Here is a 19,685-nt window from a genome sequence, read left to right as displayed (position 1 = left end):
GCACTCTCAGTGTGGCAGGGATGGAAACAGGATTCTTTGGAAATTCAGCAGGAAATTCAGCTGTGGCTTCACTAAATCCCAGCTTCTTCCCCCTCCTCCATCTCTCCAAAGACAGATGGAGGTACGGCTCTGTCTGAGGAATAATAAAAATGATTTCTGAAGAAAAAACAAAGCCCCCAGCCCTCTCTTGTGAGGGAGGGAGGAAATAACTGGGTGAATGAGTAGCCACAAATATTAGCATTTCAGAGAGAGCTGCTGGATGGAGATTGTTCACCACCGGGCGGGCTTTAATAGGAGTGATAAGGTTTGCTTTTGTTCTGGGGCTCTCCCTTAATCAGCCTGTCTCCTCCTGATTTTTCTATCGGTGCACTCCATCAGCCCAACTTTCATGTGCTGAGTCCCAGCTGCAGCAAATCTTGTTAGAATGGCCTTGTTCAAACACAGGCACGGGGTTTGTTCCCTAGAGCTGCACCGAGGCTGGATGGAGTGTGGGGCTGTAGGAATCAAAGCGCTCCTCAGCCTGTGTATTTTATAATTCATTGCATAGCTAAGTTGTGGAATATTATTTTTTTTTTCTCCCCTCTAACAAGCTTGAAGCCTTTTCTTCCATATCTAAAGGAATATTATCCGAGGAGGCATTTGGGTGAGGGGGTTTGGAGACCTGCTGCTTTCCCTGCATCCTTTGTCAGTGCTGGAACAGCTTCCCTGTGCCTTATTAGTATTGCACTCTTGCATTTCTTTTATATCACAGCCCTCTGCAAATAAAATTTTCAAAAGCTGCTGCTCTTGCCACTGTGAGAGGCAGAAAATAAAAGATGCTGGAGTCCTGGGGGGGTTTCAGCAGTCAGGTTAGCAAACACTGAAACAAAGCATGGCACCAAGCCTTCCCCTAATTGAATCCCTGGTTAATTTGGTCCTTGGTTTAATTTGCCCCCTGCTCCAGATTCTCACTGAAAACAGCCCAAAACGTGCTTATTTATTTTCTGTTTTGATCCTTGCCTGCCAGTGCTCCCGGATAATTCAGTCCCCAAAGGCAGGAGCTGCTGGGGGAAGCTGGAGCTGGGGAATGTGGAGCCCCTGTAATTAGAGGATGACTCCAAAGGGTTATTTAGATCTTGCAGTTGGCTTTGGCTGCTCAGCACAGGCTGGGACCTGCCCCACTGTCTCTCACATCAGCTGCTCCCGTCGGGGCCCCCAGAGACTCCAAACTTGCCCAATTTTTTTCCGCTCTCCTGCTTGTTTGGGCATTTTTAATGGAGCTGAAATTCAAACCCACAGAGAGCAGCAGCAGCAGCCGCCCGGGTGTCTGCAGGATCTGGAGACTTGAGCTGCCTCAGTGCAACTCAGTCCCTAATTAAACCTGCCTGGTGCTGCTAATGGAGGTGAGTGCAAGGAGCAGAGGCCTAATGGACTTTCCATCCCCAGCTCCTGGCAAGGTTGTGGAGATTTTCCCTCCCCATCCTGTTAAGTTGATCTGGGAAATGGGGAGGGGTGAGGAAGAGGAAGATTGCTCTTTGTGCTGGCTTTTTTTTGGCAGGGAGCAGCACCAATTCCAACCATCAGACCCAATGCCAGGGTGAGGGGTGTCGCAGACATCTTTTATGGAAAATCCTTTCCTTAGGATTTTTCCTCCTGAGAATCTGAGAGGCCTCAGGAACAAAATGTAAACAATGATTATCTGCTGCTGTGGAATGCAACAGGTGCATCTGGGATTGGTCTCATGTGGTTGTTTCTAATTAATGGCCAGTCACAGTCAGCTGGCTCAGACAGAGCCCGAGCCACAAACCTTTGTTATCATTCTTTCTGATTCTGTTCTTAGCTTAGCCAGCCTTCTGATGAAATCCTTTCTTCTATTCTTTTAGTATAGTTTTAATATAATATATATCATAAAATAATAAATCAAGCCTTCTGAAACATGGAGTCAGATCCTCATCTCTTCCCTCATCCTCAGACCCTGCAAACACAGTCACAGAGGGTGGGGATGATCCAGGAGTGGAGCCACCATTGGTGCCATTGCCCACCAGGAATGGTGGCAGCAACTGGGCACTCACAATCCTGCTGGAGGAACACACCAGCCCTGAGAGAGCTCAGCAATGCCATTCCTGCTGTGTTGTGTGCTTGGATTCCCCAGATTGCTCCCCAGAAGCGCAGCCCAAGTACATCAAGGGCGGCAAACGCTACGGGCGCCGCTCGCTGCCGGAGTTCCCCGAGTCTGTGGAGGACTTTGCTGAGGTGACAGTCATCGAGCCGCTGAGCGAGGAGCCACGTCCTGCCCACATTGCTGCCAGCCAGGAGGTCAGCAGGGAAGGGAGGGTGTGGGGGGCCCTGTCACCTCTGGGCATCGCTGCTGCCCTCATCCAAAGGGGTTGGGGATGTGTTTGGGGCCTTCCCAGTGAAGGCATTGACTGCTCTCCTGGGATTTGTGTTGGGATGGCCTTGTCACCTCTGGACATGGCTACTGCCCTCATGCAGAGGGGGTTGGTGTCCCAATGCCTTTCCTGTCCCTAGGATGGGTCTTGGGGTGGCCTTGTCACCTCTGGACATCACTGCTGCCCTCATCCAAAGGGGTTGGGATGTGTTTCGGGCCTTCCCAGTGAAGGCTTTGACTGCTCTCCTGGGATGGGTGGTTGGGTGGCCTTGTCACCTCTGGACCTTGCTGCTCCTCACATCGAGGGGATTGGGATGTTCCAGTGCCTTTACTGGCACTAGGATTGGTGTTGGGGTGGCCTTGTTACCTGTGGATGTGGCTGCTGCCCTCATGCAGAGGGCGTTGGGATGTGCTTGGGGCCTTTCCAGTGAAGGCATTGGCCTCTCTCCTTGTCTGTCCCTAGGATTGGTGTTGGGGTAGCATTGTCACCTCTGGACATCGCTGCTGCCCTCATCCAGAGTGGTTGGGATGTGTTTGGAGCCTTCCCAGTGGAGGCATTGGCTGCTTTCCTAGGATTGGTGGTGGGGTGGCCTTGCCACCTCTGGACATGGTGTTGGGGTAGCATTGTCACCTCTGGACATCGCTGCTGCCCTCATCCAAAGGAGTTTGGGATGTCCCAATGCCTTTCCTGGTCACTCTCCTTGCCTGTCCCTAGAATTGGTGTTGGGATGGCCTTGTCACCTGAGGATGTGGCTGCTGCCCTCATCCAGAGGGGTTTGGGTGTCCCAATGCCTTTCCTGTCCCTAGGATGGGTCTTGGGGTGGCCTTGTCACCTCTGGGCATCGCTGCTGCCCTCATCCAAAGGGGTTGGGATGTGTTTCGGGCCTTCCCAGTGAAGGCATTGACTGCTCTCCTGGGATGGGTGGTGGGGTGGCCTTGTCACCTCTGGACATCGCTGCTGCCCTCATCTAAAGGGGTTTGGGATGTCCCAGTGCCTTTGCTGGCACTAGGGTGGGTGCTGGGTGCCTTGTCACCTCTAGATGTGACTGCTGGCCACATCCAAAGGGGTTGGGATGTCCCAATGCCTTTACTGGCTGCTCTCCTTGCCTGTCCCTAGGTTTGGTGTTGGGGTGGCCTTGTCACCTGAGGATGTGGCTGCTGCCCTCATCCAGAGGGGTTTGGGATGTCCCAGTGCCTGTCCTGGCCTCTCTCCTTGCTGTCCCTAGGATGAGCCATGCCAGGCGTGGCTCCCTTGCTCCCTGGGAAGTGGGAAGGAGCTGGGCCAGTGCTCCTGGCTGGAGTGTGGGCCAGCAATTAAGCAAGGGCTGAGCTGCTGCCCCCGTGGCTAACGAGGTGTGGGCTGGGAGCAGCCTGAGCACGTCCACATCCATCAGTGCAGCTGCCAAAAGCTGCCCATGGCTCCAGCAGGAGGGATGGGGAGAAGGGGCAGCTGCTTTGGGACAGTGGCATCTAATTGCTCCAAAAAATCCCCATTCCTGCGTTTGTGCTCCAGCTCTGTGGCTCTCTTTGTGCCAGTGAATCTCCTCCTGCTTCCCCAGGCAGAGGAGCAGAGTGGTTGGGGTTGGTGCTGTGTGTCAGAGCCCTGCCCTGGAGCTGGGCTGCTGCCAGCCTGCCCTGCTGTGCCAGGCATTGTTGATTCAGGAGATGTGCTGGGAGTTTTTCCACTGGGAAGCAGAAGCACTGCTGCTTTCTCCCTCCTCTGTCTCGTGGCCTCACTTGGAGCTCTGTTGTAGGGGGACACCCAGCCCTGTGTGAGAAAGCAAGGAAGGAATTTTCAATTCCCACGGTTTCAGAGTTATTCCTATGCAGCTGAGCTTAAAAATGATTAAAAAACCCCAAACCAGCACCTCAAAGAAAGGTTTTCCCTGCTGCTGGTGGCCTTTGCTCAGCACCACAGGGATGCTCATCCATCTCTGGATTTGGCCACATGGGCTGCCCTGACCTTGGAATTGGTGTCAATCCACCCACACTCTCCAGGGAATGATGTCCTTGCTGGAAGGAGCTGCTCCAACCTCACCCCTTGGTTTTAGCTGTCACAGAGGTGTAAAGGGCAGCCCATTAACAAGGTCAGTTAATTAACCCAGCTGGTGTAACCACACCGTGGCTGAGGGCTGGATCAGCCTCCTGCTGGCAATGCTTGTTGCACCTTTTGGGCTGCTGGGATGGTTAATTGCTCTGCAAGTGGAACAAAAATCAGGATAAACTTGTGAAACCCCCGCTTTATCAGCAGATCATCTTGGTGTGCATGGGAATGACTTGCAGGAAGGTGCTGAGGGGGTGCTGGAGGCTCCTGATTCCCTGGGATCTGGCCAGGGATCAGCCCTTGCCCAGTTCTGTGTGCAAACACAGCCCCAGCCTGAGAACTGGGGCAGGATGGCTTAATTGGTGCTTGCTCCCAGGCAGTGCCAATTAAAAGGGCTCAGGCTGTGTCTGAGAGGTTTCCCTCCCTCCCTGGTAAACACGAGGGAAAGGCTGGAAGGCAGCTCTGGGAAAGGCTGGAAGGAAGGCAGCTCTGGGAGCAGCTGCCCAGGGAGAGGCTCCACCTCCATCCCCGGGGCTTTTCAGGTGCTGCTGGATCAGGTGATGAGCAGCTGGGTGTGGATTTGGCACTGACCCTGCTGTGCTGGGTTCCTGAGGGTCCCTGTGACCTGCAGGAGCTTGTCCCCATGGATGGTGGCTGTGCTGAGTTCCAAACCTCCCTGGGGAGCATCCATCCCTCCCCTTCCCCAGCTGCTGCTCTGCTCTGGGAGAGGTCCCTCCTACTGCAGGTTTATGGAATTTGGGTTGGAAAGGACTCTAAAGCCCATCTCATTCCAACCTTCTACCCTAGGCAGGGACAGTTCCCACCAGTCCAGGTTGTTCCAAGCTTTGAGGTTTTAGAATCTGCTGGCACATCCCAGTTCTGTCCCTTCAGTGCCACCTGCTCTCATGCTCTGCTTGTGAATTGTTTCCAGCATGGCCTGGCTCATTGGGAGGGTTGAAACTCCTGCTTTTGGGTCCTTGAGGTGAGATTCCCAAAATGAGACTGTCCTGGAAAGCCAGGATTTGTGATTAACAGCTCAGGATAGTGCCTGCTCCCAGAAAAAGTGCCTGACTGATGTGACTGGTGCTTGGAGCTGAAGGCACCTGGTAAAGTGAGGGATTTGAGAGCTTTTGTGGGGGTTTCTGTTCAAGCTGCTCAGCCCAGGGAGCTGCAGTGTGGATCTGGAAAGAACAAAATCCATCAGCACTGGAAAAACAGGATTTGTGATTAAGATAGTGCCCACGTCCAGAAAAAGTGCATTACTGGTGTGACTGGTGCTTGGAACTGAAGGCACCCGGCAAAGCCAAGGATTTGAGAGGTGTTTTTTTTGGTCTCTGCTCATCCCAGGGAGCTGCAGTGTGGATCTGGGAAGAACAAAACCCATCAGCACTGGGCAGCCAGGATTTATGAATAACAGCTCAGGATAGTGCCTGCTTCCAGAAAAAGTGCTATACTGGTGCTTTGGAGCTGAGGGCACCTGGCAAAGTGAGGTGTGGGGATTTGAGAGCTTTTTTTTTGGGGTCTCTGCTTGAGCTGCTCAGCTCAGGGAGCTGCAGTGTGGATCTGGGAAGAACAAAATCCATCAGTACTGGAAGCCAGGATTTGTGATTAAGATAGTGCCTGGTCCCAGAAAAAGTGCATTACTGGTGTGATTGGTGCTTGGAGCTGAAGGCACCTGACAAAGCTAGGTTTGGGGATTTAAGATCTTTTTTGGGGGTCTCTGCTCAGCCCAGGGAGCTGCAGTGTGGATCTGGGAAGAACAAACCGCATCAGCACTGGAAACACAGGATTTGTGATTAAGATAGTGCCCGCTCCCAGAAGAAGTGCATTACTGGTGTGATTGGTGCTTGGAGCTGAGGGCACCTGGCAAAGTGAGGTGTGGGGATTTGAGAGCTTTTTTGGGGAGTCTCTGTTCAGCCCAGGGAGCTGCAGTGTGGATCTGGGAAGAAAAATAATCCATCAGCAGTGGAAAGAAAAAAATTCATCAGCACTGGGAAGCCAGGATTTTTGATTAACAGCTCAGGGTAGTGCCTGCTCCCAGAAAAAGTGCATTGCTGGTGTGACTGGTGCTTGGAGCTGAGGGCACCTGGCAAAGTGAGGTGTGGGGATTTGAGAGCTTTATTTGGGGGTCTCTGCTCATCGCAGGGAGCTGCAGTGTGGATGTGGGAAGAACAAACCCCATCGGCAGCACCGGGGCCAGGGCTCACCTCGCGGCATGTGCTGCTGATCACCATGTTAATTAGCACTATATTCCGGGGGAGAACAAAGGTCTGGCTGGCTGGAGCAGATGGCAGGGGGGACACAGAGGTGGCTGCTGCCTCATTGTGGGCAGGGCCCACGGGCCAGGCCGCAGATGCACTCGCAGCCATCTGCTCCCCGCACGCGCCTCCGCGGGGCTCAGGCATTGCTGGCACCCCCTGCTCTGACCCGGGCCAGCTGGGGCCCTGCTGGGGCTGGGGGACAATGGCAGCCCGACATGGGCACGTCCCACCCAGCCCGGCCCCTCTTTGTCCCCTCCCGGCGGTGGCTGACCCCGAGCACACAAAGGGACAGAGGGAGGGAGGGGAGGTCACACGAGCACCCCAGCCCAAAAATCCCTGGGCTTTGTTCAGCCCCTTGGGGGTGGTGATGGGGTTGTTGTGGTTTTGTAGAATCCCAGAGTGGTTTTGTAGAATCCCAGGATGGTTTGGGTTGGAAGGGGAGTTTAAAGCTCATCTCATCCCACCCCTGCCATGGCAGGGACACTTCCACCATCCCAGGCTGCTCCAAGCCCTGTCCAGCCTGGCCTTGGACACTTGCAGCAGCTGGTGTGGTTTTGCTGAAAGTGCTTGAAGTGAGGGTCTCTGGTGCTCGGTTAATCTGATTCTATATAAACTGTGCATGCTGCTTATGCACAAAGGCTGGCACACAGAGGATCTGCCTCCTGAGCATCACTGCCAGCTTCCCCTCAGTGTCCCAGCTGTCCCCAAGGAGGAGGAGGATGGGTGGCTGCAGGGTGATTTCTCTGGCACCTAAGTTGACACTCTCACTGTGCAAAGTTTTCTGCATTTTCACATGGCAATTTCATAGAATCCCAGAATGGTTAAAGCCCATCCAGTCCCACCCCCTGCCATGGCAGGGACGCTTTCCATCATCCCAGGCTGCTCCAAGCCTCATCCAGCCTGGCCTTGGACACTGCCAGGGATCCAGGGGCAGCCACAGCTGCTCTGGGCACCCTGTGCCAGGGTTTCTTTATGCAGAACTTCCAAGGATGGGATTTAATGGCACCTGTTGCCTCAGCTCCTGCATTTTGTCCCTCGTGAGACGTTGTGGTGCTGTGGCAGGGAAGGGCCCTTGCCTGGTCCTGCAGCTGAAACGGGAACAGCAGCAGAGCTAAAAAAAGTCCAGGGCCTTAATTCAGTTTCCATGGCAACGTTGTAGATTAATGGCTTTTAGCTGTAATCTGAATGAGAGCTATTGAACTTTTCTGTGGTGATTTAGAGCCTCTTTATGTCCTGGGTGACTTTGACTCCAAATCCATCAGTCACGTGCGGGCAGAAGGATCCACTTGTCCCACTGCAGGAGCAACATCTGCCACTGCCAGAGCAAAGTTCATGTGGTGGGAGTAAATATAAATACCCTGGGCTGCTGCAGGGGTGCCAGGGATGAGACAACGTGTAGTACATGAGGAAATCACCTTCAATGCTGTGCTTTTGCTCCTGGTGCTGCCTGGGCTCATGGGATGATGCCAGAGGGAGCTGGATGGTTTAAAGACCACCAGAGAGTGGTTTTATTTTCCCTCTGTTAAGCTCTTGTTGACAGCACAGCTCTCTCCTGATAGAGCTGCACTCAGTGCAGGAGGTTTGAATTGGGCTTGGCTGAGTGTGCACAGAATAAAGTGCTGGAGGAGAGGATAACTCAGCTCTGTGATCATCCCCATCCCTTCAACCATCAACCCTCAAGGAAAAGCAGCATGGTTTGCTCAGAGGGCAAATCTCTCCCTTGCTCCCAGCACCCTGCCAGCTCTGCTCTGTCCCCTCTGTCCCCTCTGCTGGGTCCCTGTGGGGCTTTGGGCCCCTCTGGGCTCTGCCACCATCACAGAGCCGCAGGTGCCAGAGCAGGGCAGGATCCAAGAGCCCTGGATGCCCAGCCCAGCCTGCAGGGAGATGAAAGCCTGGCAGCCCTGCTGGAGCCCTGCAGCTCCTTGGCTGCTGATCCCAGAGTCTCTTTCATTCAGGGGATGCCTTGCAATCAATCAATAACTCAGGAGCCTTTTTTGTTTTCTCCCCAGCACTGGAAGACGCGAGGCAGCGAGGAGTACGAGGCCGAGGGTAAGAGCAGAGAGCAGCTCCTGGCTCTACTTGTTCTCATTGTTCTCATTTCAGCTTTGAGGAGGGGTCAGAGGGGCTCTGGGTGTGTGGAGCACCCAGCCTGGCTGCTGCAGAGCTCGGGGAGGTGCAGCTGGGGGTGAATGTTGAGGCAGGGCACATCTTGTGCTGTACCCCCCTGCCCTCTCCATCCTGCTGTGGGTGTTCCTGGTCCCCCTGACCCCTGTCCTGCTCCCCATCCTGCCCCGGGGGGCTCTGGCTGTAGTGGAGCCTGGTGGGCACTAGATGTCAGCAGGGACCAGTCATTAAAAGTTCCTTAATTGTCACAGAATTGTCAATTCCTGGAGTGGTTTGGGAGGGAGCTTAAAACTCGTCCAGTCCCACCCCTGCCATGGCAGGGACACCTTCCACGATCCCAGGGTGCTCCAAGTCCTGTCCAGCCTGGCCCAGGACATTTCCAGGGATGGGAGATTTCTCTGGGCAACCTGTGCCAGTGTTCTACCATCTCCATCAAAAAAATGCTCTGCCATCTCCATCAGGAGGGTGGCAGGAAGGACATGGAGCTGTTGGAGGCACAGATGGATGCACCTACTTCCTTTTAGTTATATCAGCACCTCTTCCACATTTCAGCTGCTCTCTAACCCCTTCCCCATCCAAAGAAATCCAACTTTTTTCTCCTGAAGTTGCTTTTCCACCCCCATGAAGTGGCCTGGCAGCTCCCTCGATCCCATAACAGCCCAGGGGAGGGAGGGGTGCCTTTCCCATCCATGCCAGCAGCTGAGGAAGCTCTGCTGCCCTTCCCTGGCCACATTGGCCATCAGACTCATCCACATTCCCAAAGATCCTCCTGGCCACAGCCCCAGCTGTGGGAAGGCTCCCAGTGCCTGGCCAGGCTCTGGGAGGGATGAAAAGCTCTGTGGATGTGGCATTTGAGGACATGGTGGCCTTGGCTGTGCTGGGGAACTGTTGGACTCCATGGTCTTAGAGGTTTTTCCAACCTCAGCAATTCCATGGTTCTGTGGACATGAGATTCCTTCCCCTGGTGGCACAAGGGAGTGAAAGCTGAGCAGAGTCTGGCACTGCTGGGCCCACAATCCACATCCTAAACCCCAGAGTGGGCTCTGAACCCAGACAAGTGATCCCTTGTGGTCTGCAGAGCCATGAAGGAGCTGTGCCCACTGCAGCAGCAGCGGGTTCCCTGTGGGTGCAGACCCCAGACATTCTGCTCCTCACTGCACATCCATCTCCCCCATTCCAGGGCAGCTGCGCTTCTGGAACCCAGACGACCTCAACGCCTCCCCTGGGGCCTCCCCGAGCCCAGACTGGATCGAGGAGAAGCTCCAGGAGGTCTGTGAGCACCTGGGCATCACCAGGGATGGGCACCTGAACAGGAAGAAGCTGGTGTCCATCTGTGAGCAGCACGGGCTGCAGGCGGCGGCCGGCGAGGTGAGCGACCCTGCCCTGCCCTGCCCTGCCTGCCCTTTGGTGGGAGCCCCAAAATCCCTCCTGGCATCCACCCCAAGCACAGCTGGCTGCTTGGGAAGGCGTTTCCAGCCCCAGCTGCTGGTTCTCAGGGAGGATTTTGGTCCCAAACCGTCAGGAGAAGGCAGCTGCCAGGCTGAGCCGTGGCGTGCGTGCTCCTCACGCAGCCATAGGGGGATCTGGGATTTAACAAGCATGGCTTGGATTCCAAACGTGTCTCCTTAATCCTAGGAATTTTCTAGCTAGACAGCAAATATGGGTTAAATATTCATAGGTGGTTGTTTTTGACTTTGGGAAGGCCTGTGGGTGTTTCTGTCCTGCAGCAAGAGCCCACGAGAAAATTAAATCTTTAGCAAAAAAAAAAGGCTCTTATCAACTTAGGATTTCATTTTATTAAAAAACTAGATTTTTTGCATCTTAAGATAACATGGTTTGTATTAATTTCCTCCACAAAACATGTTCCTGAGCAGGTATTCCTTTGCTGCATCCACAATGAAATATTTTCAAGGTATTAAGGCAGAGAATGGAAAAGATAAACTGTAGACAAGGAAATAGTGAGGGGCTAATCTGAACATCTCCAGTCCTACTTTTGAGAAGGCGGCATGCCCTGAAGCATCAAACAGATTTATGATAACCTTGCAGTGTCTTAGAGGTTGTTTTTTTGCCTGGTCACTTCCAGCTGCTCAGGGTTTGGCATCTCAGTACCTTGAGCTGAATTCCTGAGGTCACACTGGCTCAGGAGCAGAAGGAAATGAGGTTTTTTCTTGCTGCCTCATTAAACAGCAGCTCCAAGATGACCAGGAGCTTTTTTTCATGTGTGCCTGCAATTTTCCACATGGAGAATATGGAAATGTGTGTTAGGCTGATGTAGCAGATAATTCTTGCTTTGCTCTTTTTGGAGCCTTGGGAATAGAATGTTTGCCACATTTTTTTGGCCTTTTACATGATTTCTGTCTCCTTGCAGGTGCTTGAGGAGGTGCTCCATAACCTGGAGCAAGATGGGACCATGAGCATAGAGGATTTCTTTTATGGCCTGTTCAGAAATGGGAAATCTCTCACCCCCTCAGCATCCACTCCGTACCGGCAGCTGAAACGCCACCTCTCCATGCAGGTGAGAAAGTGAGGGGAGAATCCTGGGGTAAAAGGAGCAGGAGGATTCCTGAACAGTTCCCACCCAGCCTGTCTCCTCCTTTTCCTTGGTGTTTGTCCCTGCAGGGGCAGCTGCGAGGCTGTGAGCTGCTGCCTGCCCTGCTCCAAAGGCAGATTTCAAATTCTCACTCAGAAAAAACTCTTTTGGGGGAGACAAAACACAGAACACCCTCATGGGAAAGGGGGACATGGCTCCCCTTTGAAGTTTTGGGGCTTGGAGAGGGCTCTGGCAACCTGTGGAGTGCAGTGGTGAAGCCTTGTAGAGTTCCAGGGTGGTTTGTGTTGGAAGGAACCTTAAGGCTCATTCCAACCCCTTCCACTATTCCAGGGTGCTCCAAAGTCCCTCCAGCCTGGCCTGGAGCACCTCCAGGATGGGACATCCAGTATAAACTGGGTGCAGGGGGAAGCACTGCCTGGGACAGGCTGGGGACATGCAGCTCCCACATCTCTACTCCAATTTTTGCATTTTTTCCTGAGAGAGTGAGTTTGAAATCTGCTCCCTGTCTTTGCCTGGAGACTGAGGGTTCTACCCAAACCTCTCTACAAGTGCTCCCTGCAGCTGTTTTAGGCAAAGTGACATTCCAAACCCAAAATGAATAGTGGCAAACCCCTGTGGAGCAGTGAGGGCAGCTCTGGAACCCTGCTCCTCCTGGGATTTATCTTAAATCCCGAGGGCCTGCTTGAGGTCAGCAGCGACGCTCCCGCCGGGTTTTGCTTGGCAGTGAGGAAAAACAGAGCTTAATCCTTAATCTCTGGAGCAGTGCTAGGGAAATTCCATTGGTAAAGCCCTGTGGGCACTGCCTGTGCCCTGTCACACCCTCATCCTCATCCTCATTTTCTCTCACAGTCCTTCGACGAGAGCGGCCGGCGCACGACCACCCCCTCGGCCATGCCCAGCACCATCGGCTTCTCGCTCTTCTCCAGCCTGGATGATGGCATGGGCTATGGCTGTGTGGAGGAGGTCCTGGACTGCTGGCACCAGGAGGGCATCGAGAACAGCCAGGAGATCCTGAAGGTAACCCCCAGCTGCATCTCACCCCCGGTTTTATGTGTATTTTTTTTATCCGCGTGTTGGATGCCGAGTTATTTTTTTCCTTTCCGAAGCCTCTGTTTTTTCCCCTTTTAAAACTTCCCACGGAGAAGCTGTGCTTGTTCCATCCCTGGAAGTGTTCAAGGCCAAGTTGGACAGGGCTTGGAGCAGCCTGGACTAGTGGAAGGTGTCCCTGCTCATGGCAAGGGGTGGAACTGGAAGGTCTTTAAGATCTGTTCCTACCCAAACCTTTCTATGATCCTATAAAAACTCCCAGTGCTAGTAACGAGAGTTCTGGGAAGTTTCCAATCATTTCCTTGATGGTGCATCCCATTTTATTATTTTTAATGATAAAAATAGTGGAAGATGTCCCTGCCCATGGCAGGGGATGGAACTAGAAGATCTTTAGGATCTATTCCAACCCAAACCATTCTATGATTCTATAAAAATTCCCAGTGCTAGTAACAAGAGGTCTGGGAAATTTCCAACCATTTCCTTGATGGTGCATCCCATTTTATCATTTTTAATGCTAAAAATACACTGTGATTTCCAGCATAGCTTGAAGAGGTCACCTACATTTGTTAGGAAGCAATTTAATTCCTTTTCCTCCCTGAATAGCTGCACCTGCAAACCTCTGAGCACTGGGGTGACCTGAATTATTGCTTGTGCTGAGGTGGAGGACAGCACTTGAAACCCTGCCCAGTCCTCAGTGTTCCATTAGGGAGAGTAAAAGGGTGATGGGGATGAAATCAGATACCTGAATAAATCCATCCCTGTCCATCTATTAGAAGCTGTGGGTGGCAGAAGATCATTTCATGTGACCATCGCTGGATTCCCAACAGTGTGATTCTCCTGGCTTTTAAATATCCATGTGGGTGGAGAACAGCCAGGCTGGAATGACCCCTGCCATGGCTCAGGATTTAAAACCCACTCATCACCTTGCATTGGTTGAGAAGGTGGGACCACCTTGCCCAGGTGTGGGTGTTCCACATTCACTTTGTTGCTTTCCCCTGTAAAATTGCTTTGTGCTGGTGTCACTGGGGTGGTTTCTGCAATGTCTGTGGTGTTTCAGCCCCAGCACAAGTCCTTTCTTTGTGCTCCTGCAGGGTTTAGGTTGGAAAAGTCCAGCTGTCAGCTCAACCCTTGTTCACCACTGAACCCCATCCCCAAGTGCCACATCCACGTGGGTTTTGAACGCTTTCAGGGAAAGAAAAGGCCTTTCTTCAAGGCTTGGAGCAGCCTGGCATGGTGGAAGGTGTCCCTGCCCATGGCAGGGGTCTGGATGGCCTTAAATGTCCCTTCCAGCCAAACCATTCTGGGGTTTTACAAAATCCCAAGCAGCTGCTGATGATAACTTGCTTTCTGAGAGGTGGGATCCTCACCATCAAACCCCCCTGCAGGACTGCCTCTGTGCTGCCTCTGTTGCAAGAACTGGTTTTGTTTGCCACGAGCATCCCCAGCCACCTCCTCACAGCAGCAGAGCCCAGGCTCCTGAGATCCTGCAGGGAATTAGTGCAATTCATCAATCCTGGGCTGAATTTCCTGTTATTTTGCAGCACAACCAGGACATTTCCCATCTCCACAGCTGGCAGCAGCTCTGTTGGAGGGAGGTGGCAGAGATGTCTGGTTTATTGCCCTCGGGGTGTTTGTGACAGATTAATCAGCCAGCAAAGATCTCTTGGAGCCTGCTCATTCTACCCTGTCAGTCCCTGCAGAAATGTCCCCAGCTCCTGCAGGAAGCAGGAGTGGAAGCTCCTCATTCCACCCAGAGGATTTGTTGTTTCCACAGGCTCTGGACTTCAGCTTGGATGGGAAGGTGAACCTGACGGAGCTGACGCTGGCGCTGGAGAACGAGCTCCTGATCACCAAGAATGGGGTGCACCAGGCAGCCCTGGCCAGCTTCAAAACCGAGATCAGGCACTTGCTGTGAGTCCCAGGGGTGGCTGCAGCTGCTGCTCCCTGCTCTGCTGGCCAGGCAGCAGCTGAGGGGTGCTGGTGCTCCCAGGGGCTCTGGGGTAGCACTGGAAGGCTCAGTTCTCTGAGGAGTGCTCAGAAGCTTCCACCTGTCTTGTTTTGTCTGGGAAAAACACTGAAACCTCCAAGGAGTGCAAAAAAAATGTGGTTTAAAATGAAAAATGGAAGCAGCAGGCTGTTTTCAGTCTGGGAGTGGTCACTGCTGTCCACGGTGGTCATTGATGGTCAGGGAATGCACAGCTCAGGGCAGAGGCTGGTGGAGTTTATCAGTGCCTTTGATCCAAACTGATTTTGGGCTTTGCAGAGGTTCTGCCATGTGATAGATGTGGAGGTGAGGTACAAAATCTGTACCACTATAAATTCCAATGCTTTTCATTTGAAAGTTAACACAGTTTGACTTTGTGCTGGACTCACTGTGCAGGTTTCTCTATTGAAAAAGAAGGCTCCAGGAGAGCTCAGAGCCCCTGGCAGGGCCTGAAGGGGCTCCAGGAGAGCTGGAGAGGGACTGGGGACAAGGGATGGAGGGACAGGAGCCAGGAAATGGCTCCCAGTGCCAGAGGGCAGGGATGGATGGGAGATTGGGAATTGGGAATTCCTGGCTGGGCTGGAATTGCCAGAGCAGCTGTGGCTGCCCCTGGATCCCTGGCAGTGCCCAAGGCCAGGATGGACATTGGGGTTGGGGCACCCTGGGACAGTGGGAGGTGTCCCTGCCATGGCAGAGGCTGGAATGTGAGAGGGTCTTGAATGTCCCTTCCAACCCAAACCATTTCAGGGTTTGAACTGGGGGCTGGACCACAGCTGAGGGTCTCAGGTGTTGAGGTCTCAGGATCTGTGGGAACACCAAGACATGTCCAGAGCTGTTTGGCTACAGGTTCAAATCCAGTGACTAAATTCAGTTGATGAGACCTTTCCAAACTTTGATGTTTCAAATCCCCTTTTTCTGGGGAGCAGTGAGGGCTGACCTAATGCAGGCTGGCTGTGCTCTGCTCTGCCCAGGGAGAGGTTTGACCAGGTGGCCAGAGAGAAGGAGAAGCTGCGCTCGGACCTGGAGAAGGCAGAGAAGCTGAAATCCCTGATGGCCTCGGAGGTGGACGATCACCACGCGGCCATCGAGCGCCGCAACGAGTACAACCTCAGGTGGGGCATCTGCATCATCCATCCATCCCTCCATCCATCATCCATCCATCATCCATCCCTCCATCCATCCCTCCATCCATCATCCATCCCTCCATCCATCCCTCCATCCATCATCCATCCCTCCATCCATCCCTCCATCCATCCCTCCATCCATCCCTCCATCCATCCCTCCATCCATCCCTCCATCCATCATCCATCCATCATCCATCCATCATCCATCCATCCATCCATCCATCGTCCATCCATCCATCCATCCATCCATCCATCCATCGTCCCTCCATCCATCCCTCCATCCATTCATCCATCCATCATCCATCCATCATCTCCATCCATCTCCATCCATCATCCATCCATCCATCATCCATCCATCCATCCCTCCATCCATCCATCCATCCATCCATCATCCATCCATCCATCCATCCACATCCTCCATCATCCTCCATCATCCTCATCATCCCTCCATCATCCCATCCATCATCCCTCCATCATCCATCCATCCATCGTCCATCCATCATCCATCCATCCATCTCCATCCATCATCCATCCATCCATCATCCATCCCATCCATCATCCATCCCTCATCATCCATCCATCCATCATCCATCATCCATCCATCCATCCATCCATCATCCATCCATCCATCCATCCATCCATCCATCATCCATCCATCCATCATCCATCCATCCATCCATCCATCCATCCATCGTCCATCCATCCATCCATCATCCATCCATCCATCATCCATCCATCCATCCCTCCCTCCATCATCCATCCATCCATCCATCCCTCCCTCCCTCCTCCTGGCCAGGGGCTTGCTGACCACCCAGCTCCACCCCCAGCAGTATTTGTCACCCTCTTCCTTCTGGGGGTTCCAGTTGTTGGTTTCTCTGGGTCTGGATTGAAGGCACTTGAGACAGTTCATGTTCAGACTCAGGTGTTTATTATTTATTATCACTGAACAGTCTCACTACTGTGAGTTCAGCAGCAAGGCACAAAATGGCCAACAGTCTCTTGGTACAAGGTCTTTTAAGACTAAACTATCCAATTAAGAACTGACACCTGGATTATTTTCCCTTTTAAGCCAATAACTGATCCCACAGAGCTGCAATGGGGATTTTTCCACCCAATTGCAAAATGCCACCCAAACCCATGGAGAAGAAGCAGCCCAGGATGACACCCTGTGCCCTCCATCTTGCTTCCATCCACAACATACTAAAAATCCCAAACCCTCAATTTCTCACCCAGTGATACACCTACACTGCTCTCTATAATCTATTTCACACTTTTGTGCATTCCAGTCTATCTTGAAGTCAGGGAAACTTTCCATGGATGAGGGTCACAGTCAGTGCTGCCCTGGGGCTCAGGGCACCCCAGAGCAGACAGAGGAATATTCCCTGGGTTTCCACACCTGCTCTAACAGGCTGCTGTGCCCCTGGCAGGAAGCTGGATGAGGAGTACAAGGAGAGAATCTCTGCCCTGAAGAACGAGCTGCGCAGGGAGCGGGAGCAGATCCTGCAGCAGGCCAACAAACAGAGGCTGGAGCTGGAGCAGGAGATTGAGAAGCTGAAAACGGAGGAGAATTACACCCGGGACCGCCTGGGCCTGGCCCTGAAGGTAACAGGGCTGACACAGCCAGGATTTCCCCCAGATCAGGAATTCCCTGGCAGGGGGAGTCACTCCTGAAAGGATGAGTTCTGGGCTACGTTTAGCTGGCCAAAAGTCATTTAAGCAGCAAGGTTGAGGCATGTCCGTGAGAATTGGAGTTTGGGGCACCTCAGTGGGTTGTTCCATGGATTCCCAACCTGCAGAGATCTCAAATCTCTGCTGCCCTCACGTGCAGAGTGTGTGTGTGTGCACAGCTCTCAGATGAGCTGACAAGCCAGGAGATAAAACTTGATCCTGATCAAGTTTAAAGTCCTTTTAAAAACAACCAAACCATCCAAAGCAAACTTGCTGTTCAGCCTTTTGATAATTTATTAAAAGTCCACTGTTCACACTTGCTGTGGCAGGAGTGGGTTGTGTGTGGATAATAATAATAATAATTAATAATTCCTGTCATCACCTGAAGCTTGGAATAGTGTCATGCTGGGTTGGGAGTGACCTTTATTGTGCTGATTTTTCCTCTTTTAAGTGCTGATCTGTTATGGGGTTTTTTTTGTTTGCTGCAGGAAAACAGCCGCCTGGAAAACGAGCTCTTGGAAACAGGAGAAAAACTGGCTGAGTGTGAAAGTCTGGCAAGCAAGCTGCAGAGGAACTTGGAAAATGTCCTGGCTGAGAAGGTAAATCCCCCTTTTTCCCGGTGGGGTTTCAGAATTAAATAATTTGTAAGTTGCTACATTCCAGCTGCCAGTTTAGTGATAGCCAGAGGCTTTGGGGGTCTCTATAGCCTGCCTTGGTGACATGGGCTGCCTTCCAGCTAAGGAAAATACAGATATTCCACCTTAGCAGTAATTTTATTCTAATTAAAACAGGGAGCCTTAAAATGAAGCAATCATCTTGCAGATCTGCAGGGGTTTTTATTTTTTTTCCCCAGCACAGAGTTTTGGATGGGCCCAACTTGCAGCTCCTTTCCAGGAGTGAGGTTTTCCATGGCATCACTGCTGGAATTAGGTGAAAATCGAGGTGATCAGCTGTTCATGGCTGTATTACATTAAACTTTCAGGATATCAGCTTCTCCAAAGATGTTTGAATTTGTTCAGCCATAGCCCAAGGTTCATGCATTGGGATTTCCAGCCTTCTTTAAAGCTTGGGATTATTTACCATGCTGAGATGTGCATATGCTAAGGTAGAAAGCTGTGATCTGGAATCAGAATGAGCATGAGAGCTGTGCTAGGAGGCAGACAGGTTTTTTAGGGAAGTTACTCATTCCCTGCTAGGAGGAAAGCAGAGTTTCTTAATTTAAAATAAAAACCCAGAGCGGAGAGAGGGAGTGCAGGCTGCAGGAGTGTTTGGGATGGCTCCACGCTGTCCTGAGCAGGGCTGCAGGCTGGGTGGGTGGGTGGATAACTGGCTGTTCCACTCCTGTGTTGCAGTTTGGTGACCTGGATCCCACCAGTGCAGAGTTTTTCCTGCAGGAGGAGAGGCTGGCCCAGATGAGGAGCGAGTACGAGCAGCAGTGCAGGGTGAGTGCAGCTGACACCCGGCTCCTGTGTCCACCAGAACCATTTAGGCTGGAAAATCCCTCTCAGATGGAGTCCAAGCATTCCCCCAGCACTGCCAAGCCCTGCCCTAAGCATGTCCCCAAGTGCCACATCCTCACTGTGAGCAGCAGCACGAGGCAGGCTGGAAATCTCCTCACCCTGGCTGAGCTAAGGGGGTGAGGTGCCCCCAGGGTCCATGGGGCTCTGTGAATTCAGAGTTGCTGGAACTTAAAGAAGAAATAAACATCCACATTTTGCTGGTTTTCAGACCAGAAATATTATTTTAAAATAAACCTGAGAACAGAAAGTTTGCTTTCTCTTCCATCTTGTGTAGTTGAAAGAGTTTAAGGTGAGCCTGCAGGTTTTCTATTTACACATCTGCTTGCTGATATCTGCAGAGGAACCAGCTCATCTGTTGTCCAGAGGAGCTCTGGCTGGTCCTGGATCCCTGGAAATGTCTAAGGCTGGGTTTGATGGAGCTTGGAGCAGCCTGGGACAGTGGAAGGTGTCCCTGCCATGGCAGGGGTGGAATGGGATGAGCTTTGGAATCCTTTCCGGCCCAAACCATTCTGGGGTTCTGTGGTCTGTTCTGTGGGATTATTTCCATTCAATAAGGAATTCCATTCAATATTCCATCCAATATTTCCATTCAAGGGCTGCCTTTGCTGTTGGATTGGAAACAGCACAGCAGCTCTCTCAGGAAGCGGCAGTTTAAAAGCAAAAATTGTCTGGAAATAGGACTTGAATCGATTCTTCTCAATATGCAGCTGATTTTTCTCTTTTTGAGGATGGCAGATATAAATCAGTAGTCAAGGTTCACTCCCTGGGCCTTTCAGAGCTGCAGGGTTGTGTGTTTGCACATTCAGGGAGCTGTTTTCCTCAGTAGCTGCTGTTCCTGGAGCGGAGTGCACAGCCCTTGGCACAAACCCTGGGGGTGTTCCTCTGGCAGGCAGGAGCAAGGAGCAGATGGTAAATGCAGTAATGAGGGGATCTCCTTCCTAATTTGCTCTTCTGCTTCTGATTTGATTTTTTTCAAGTAAATGGTGTTTGAGGA

The 19,685-nt window shown here is 52.2% G+C and overlaps 1 protein-coding gene across 4 annotated transcripts in view; it reads left to right on the top strand.

The window, feature by feature from the left end:
* NIN (ninein) overlaps window positions 1-19,685 on the top strand; it is an 84,438-nt gene that overhangs the window by 22,401 nt on the left and 42,352 nt on the right. For all 4 annotated transcript variants that reach the window (XM_064715948.1, XM_064715945.1, XM_064715946.1 and 1 more), the window contains exons 4-13: window positions 2,132-2,295; window positions 8,683-8,722; window positions 9,978-10,165; window positions 11,166-11,312; window positions 12,198-12,365; window positions 14,170-14,306; window positions 15,351-15,491; window positions 16,931-17,105; window positions 17,660-17,770; window positions 18,524-18,613. In XM_064715948.1, coding sequence (XP_064572018.1) covers window positions 2,132-2,295; window positions 8,683-8,722; window positions 9,978-10,165; window positions 11,166-11,312; window positions 12,198-12,365; window positions 14,170-14,306; window positions 15,351-15,491; window positions 16,931-17,105; window positions 17,660-17,770; window positions 18,524-18,613 — 1,361 coding nt within the window. The remainder of the gene's footprint in view (window positions 1-2,131; window positions 2,296-8,682; window positions 8,723-9,977; window positions 10,166-11,165; window positions 11,313-12,197; window positions 12,366-14,169; window positions 14,307-15,350; window positions 15,492-16,930; window positions 17,106-17,659; window positions 17,771-18,523; window positions 18,614-19,685) is intronic.

Source organism: Zonotrichia leucophrys, chromosome 5, assembly GCF_028769735.1.
Source record: "Zonotrichia leucophrys gambelii isolate GWCS_2022_RI chromosome 5, RI_Zleu_2.0, whole genome shotgun sequence".
NCBI classification, from domain to species: Eukaryota; Metazoa; Chordata; class Aves; order Passeriformes; family Passerellidae; genus Zonotrichia; species Zonotrichia leucophrys.
This window is presented reverse-complemented; position numbering and strand designations above follow the sequence as displayed.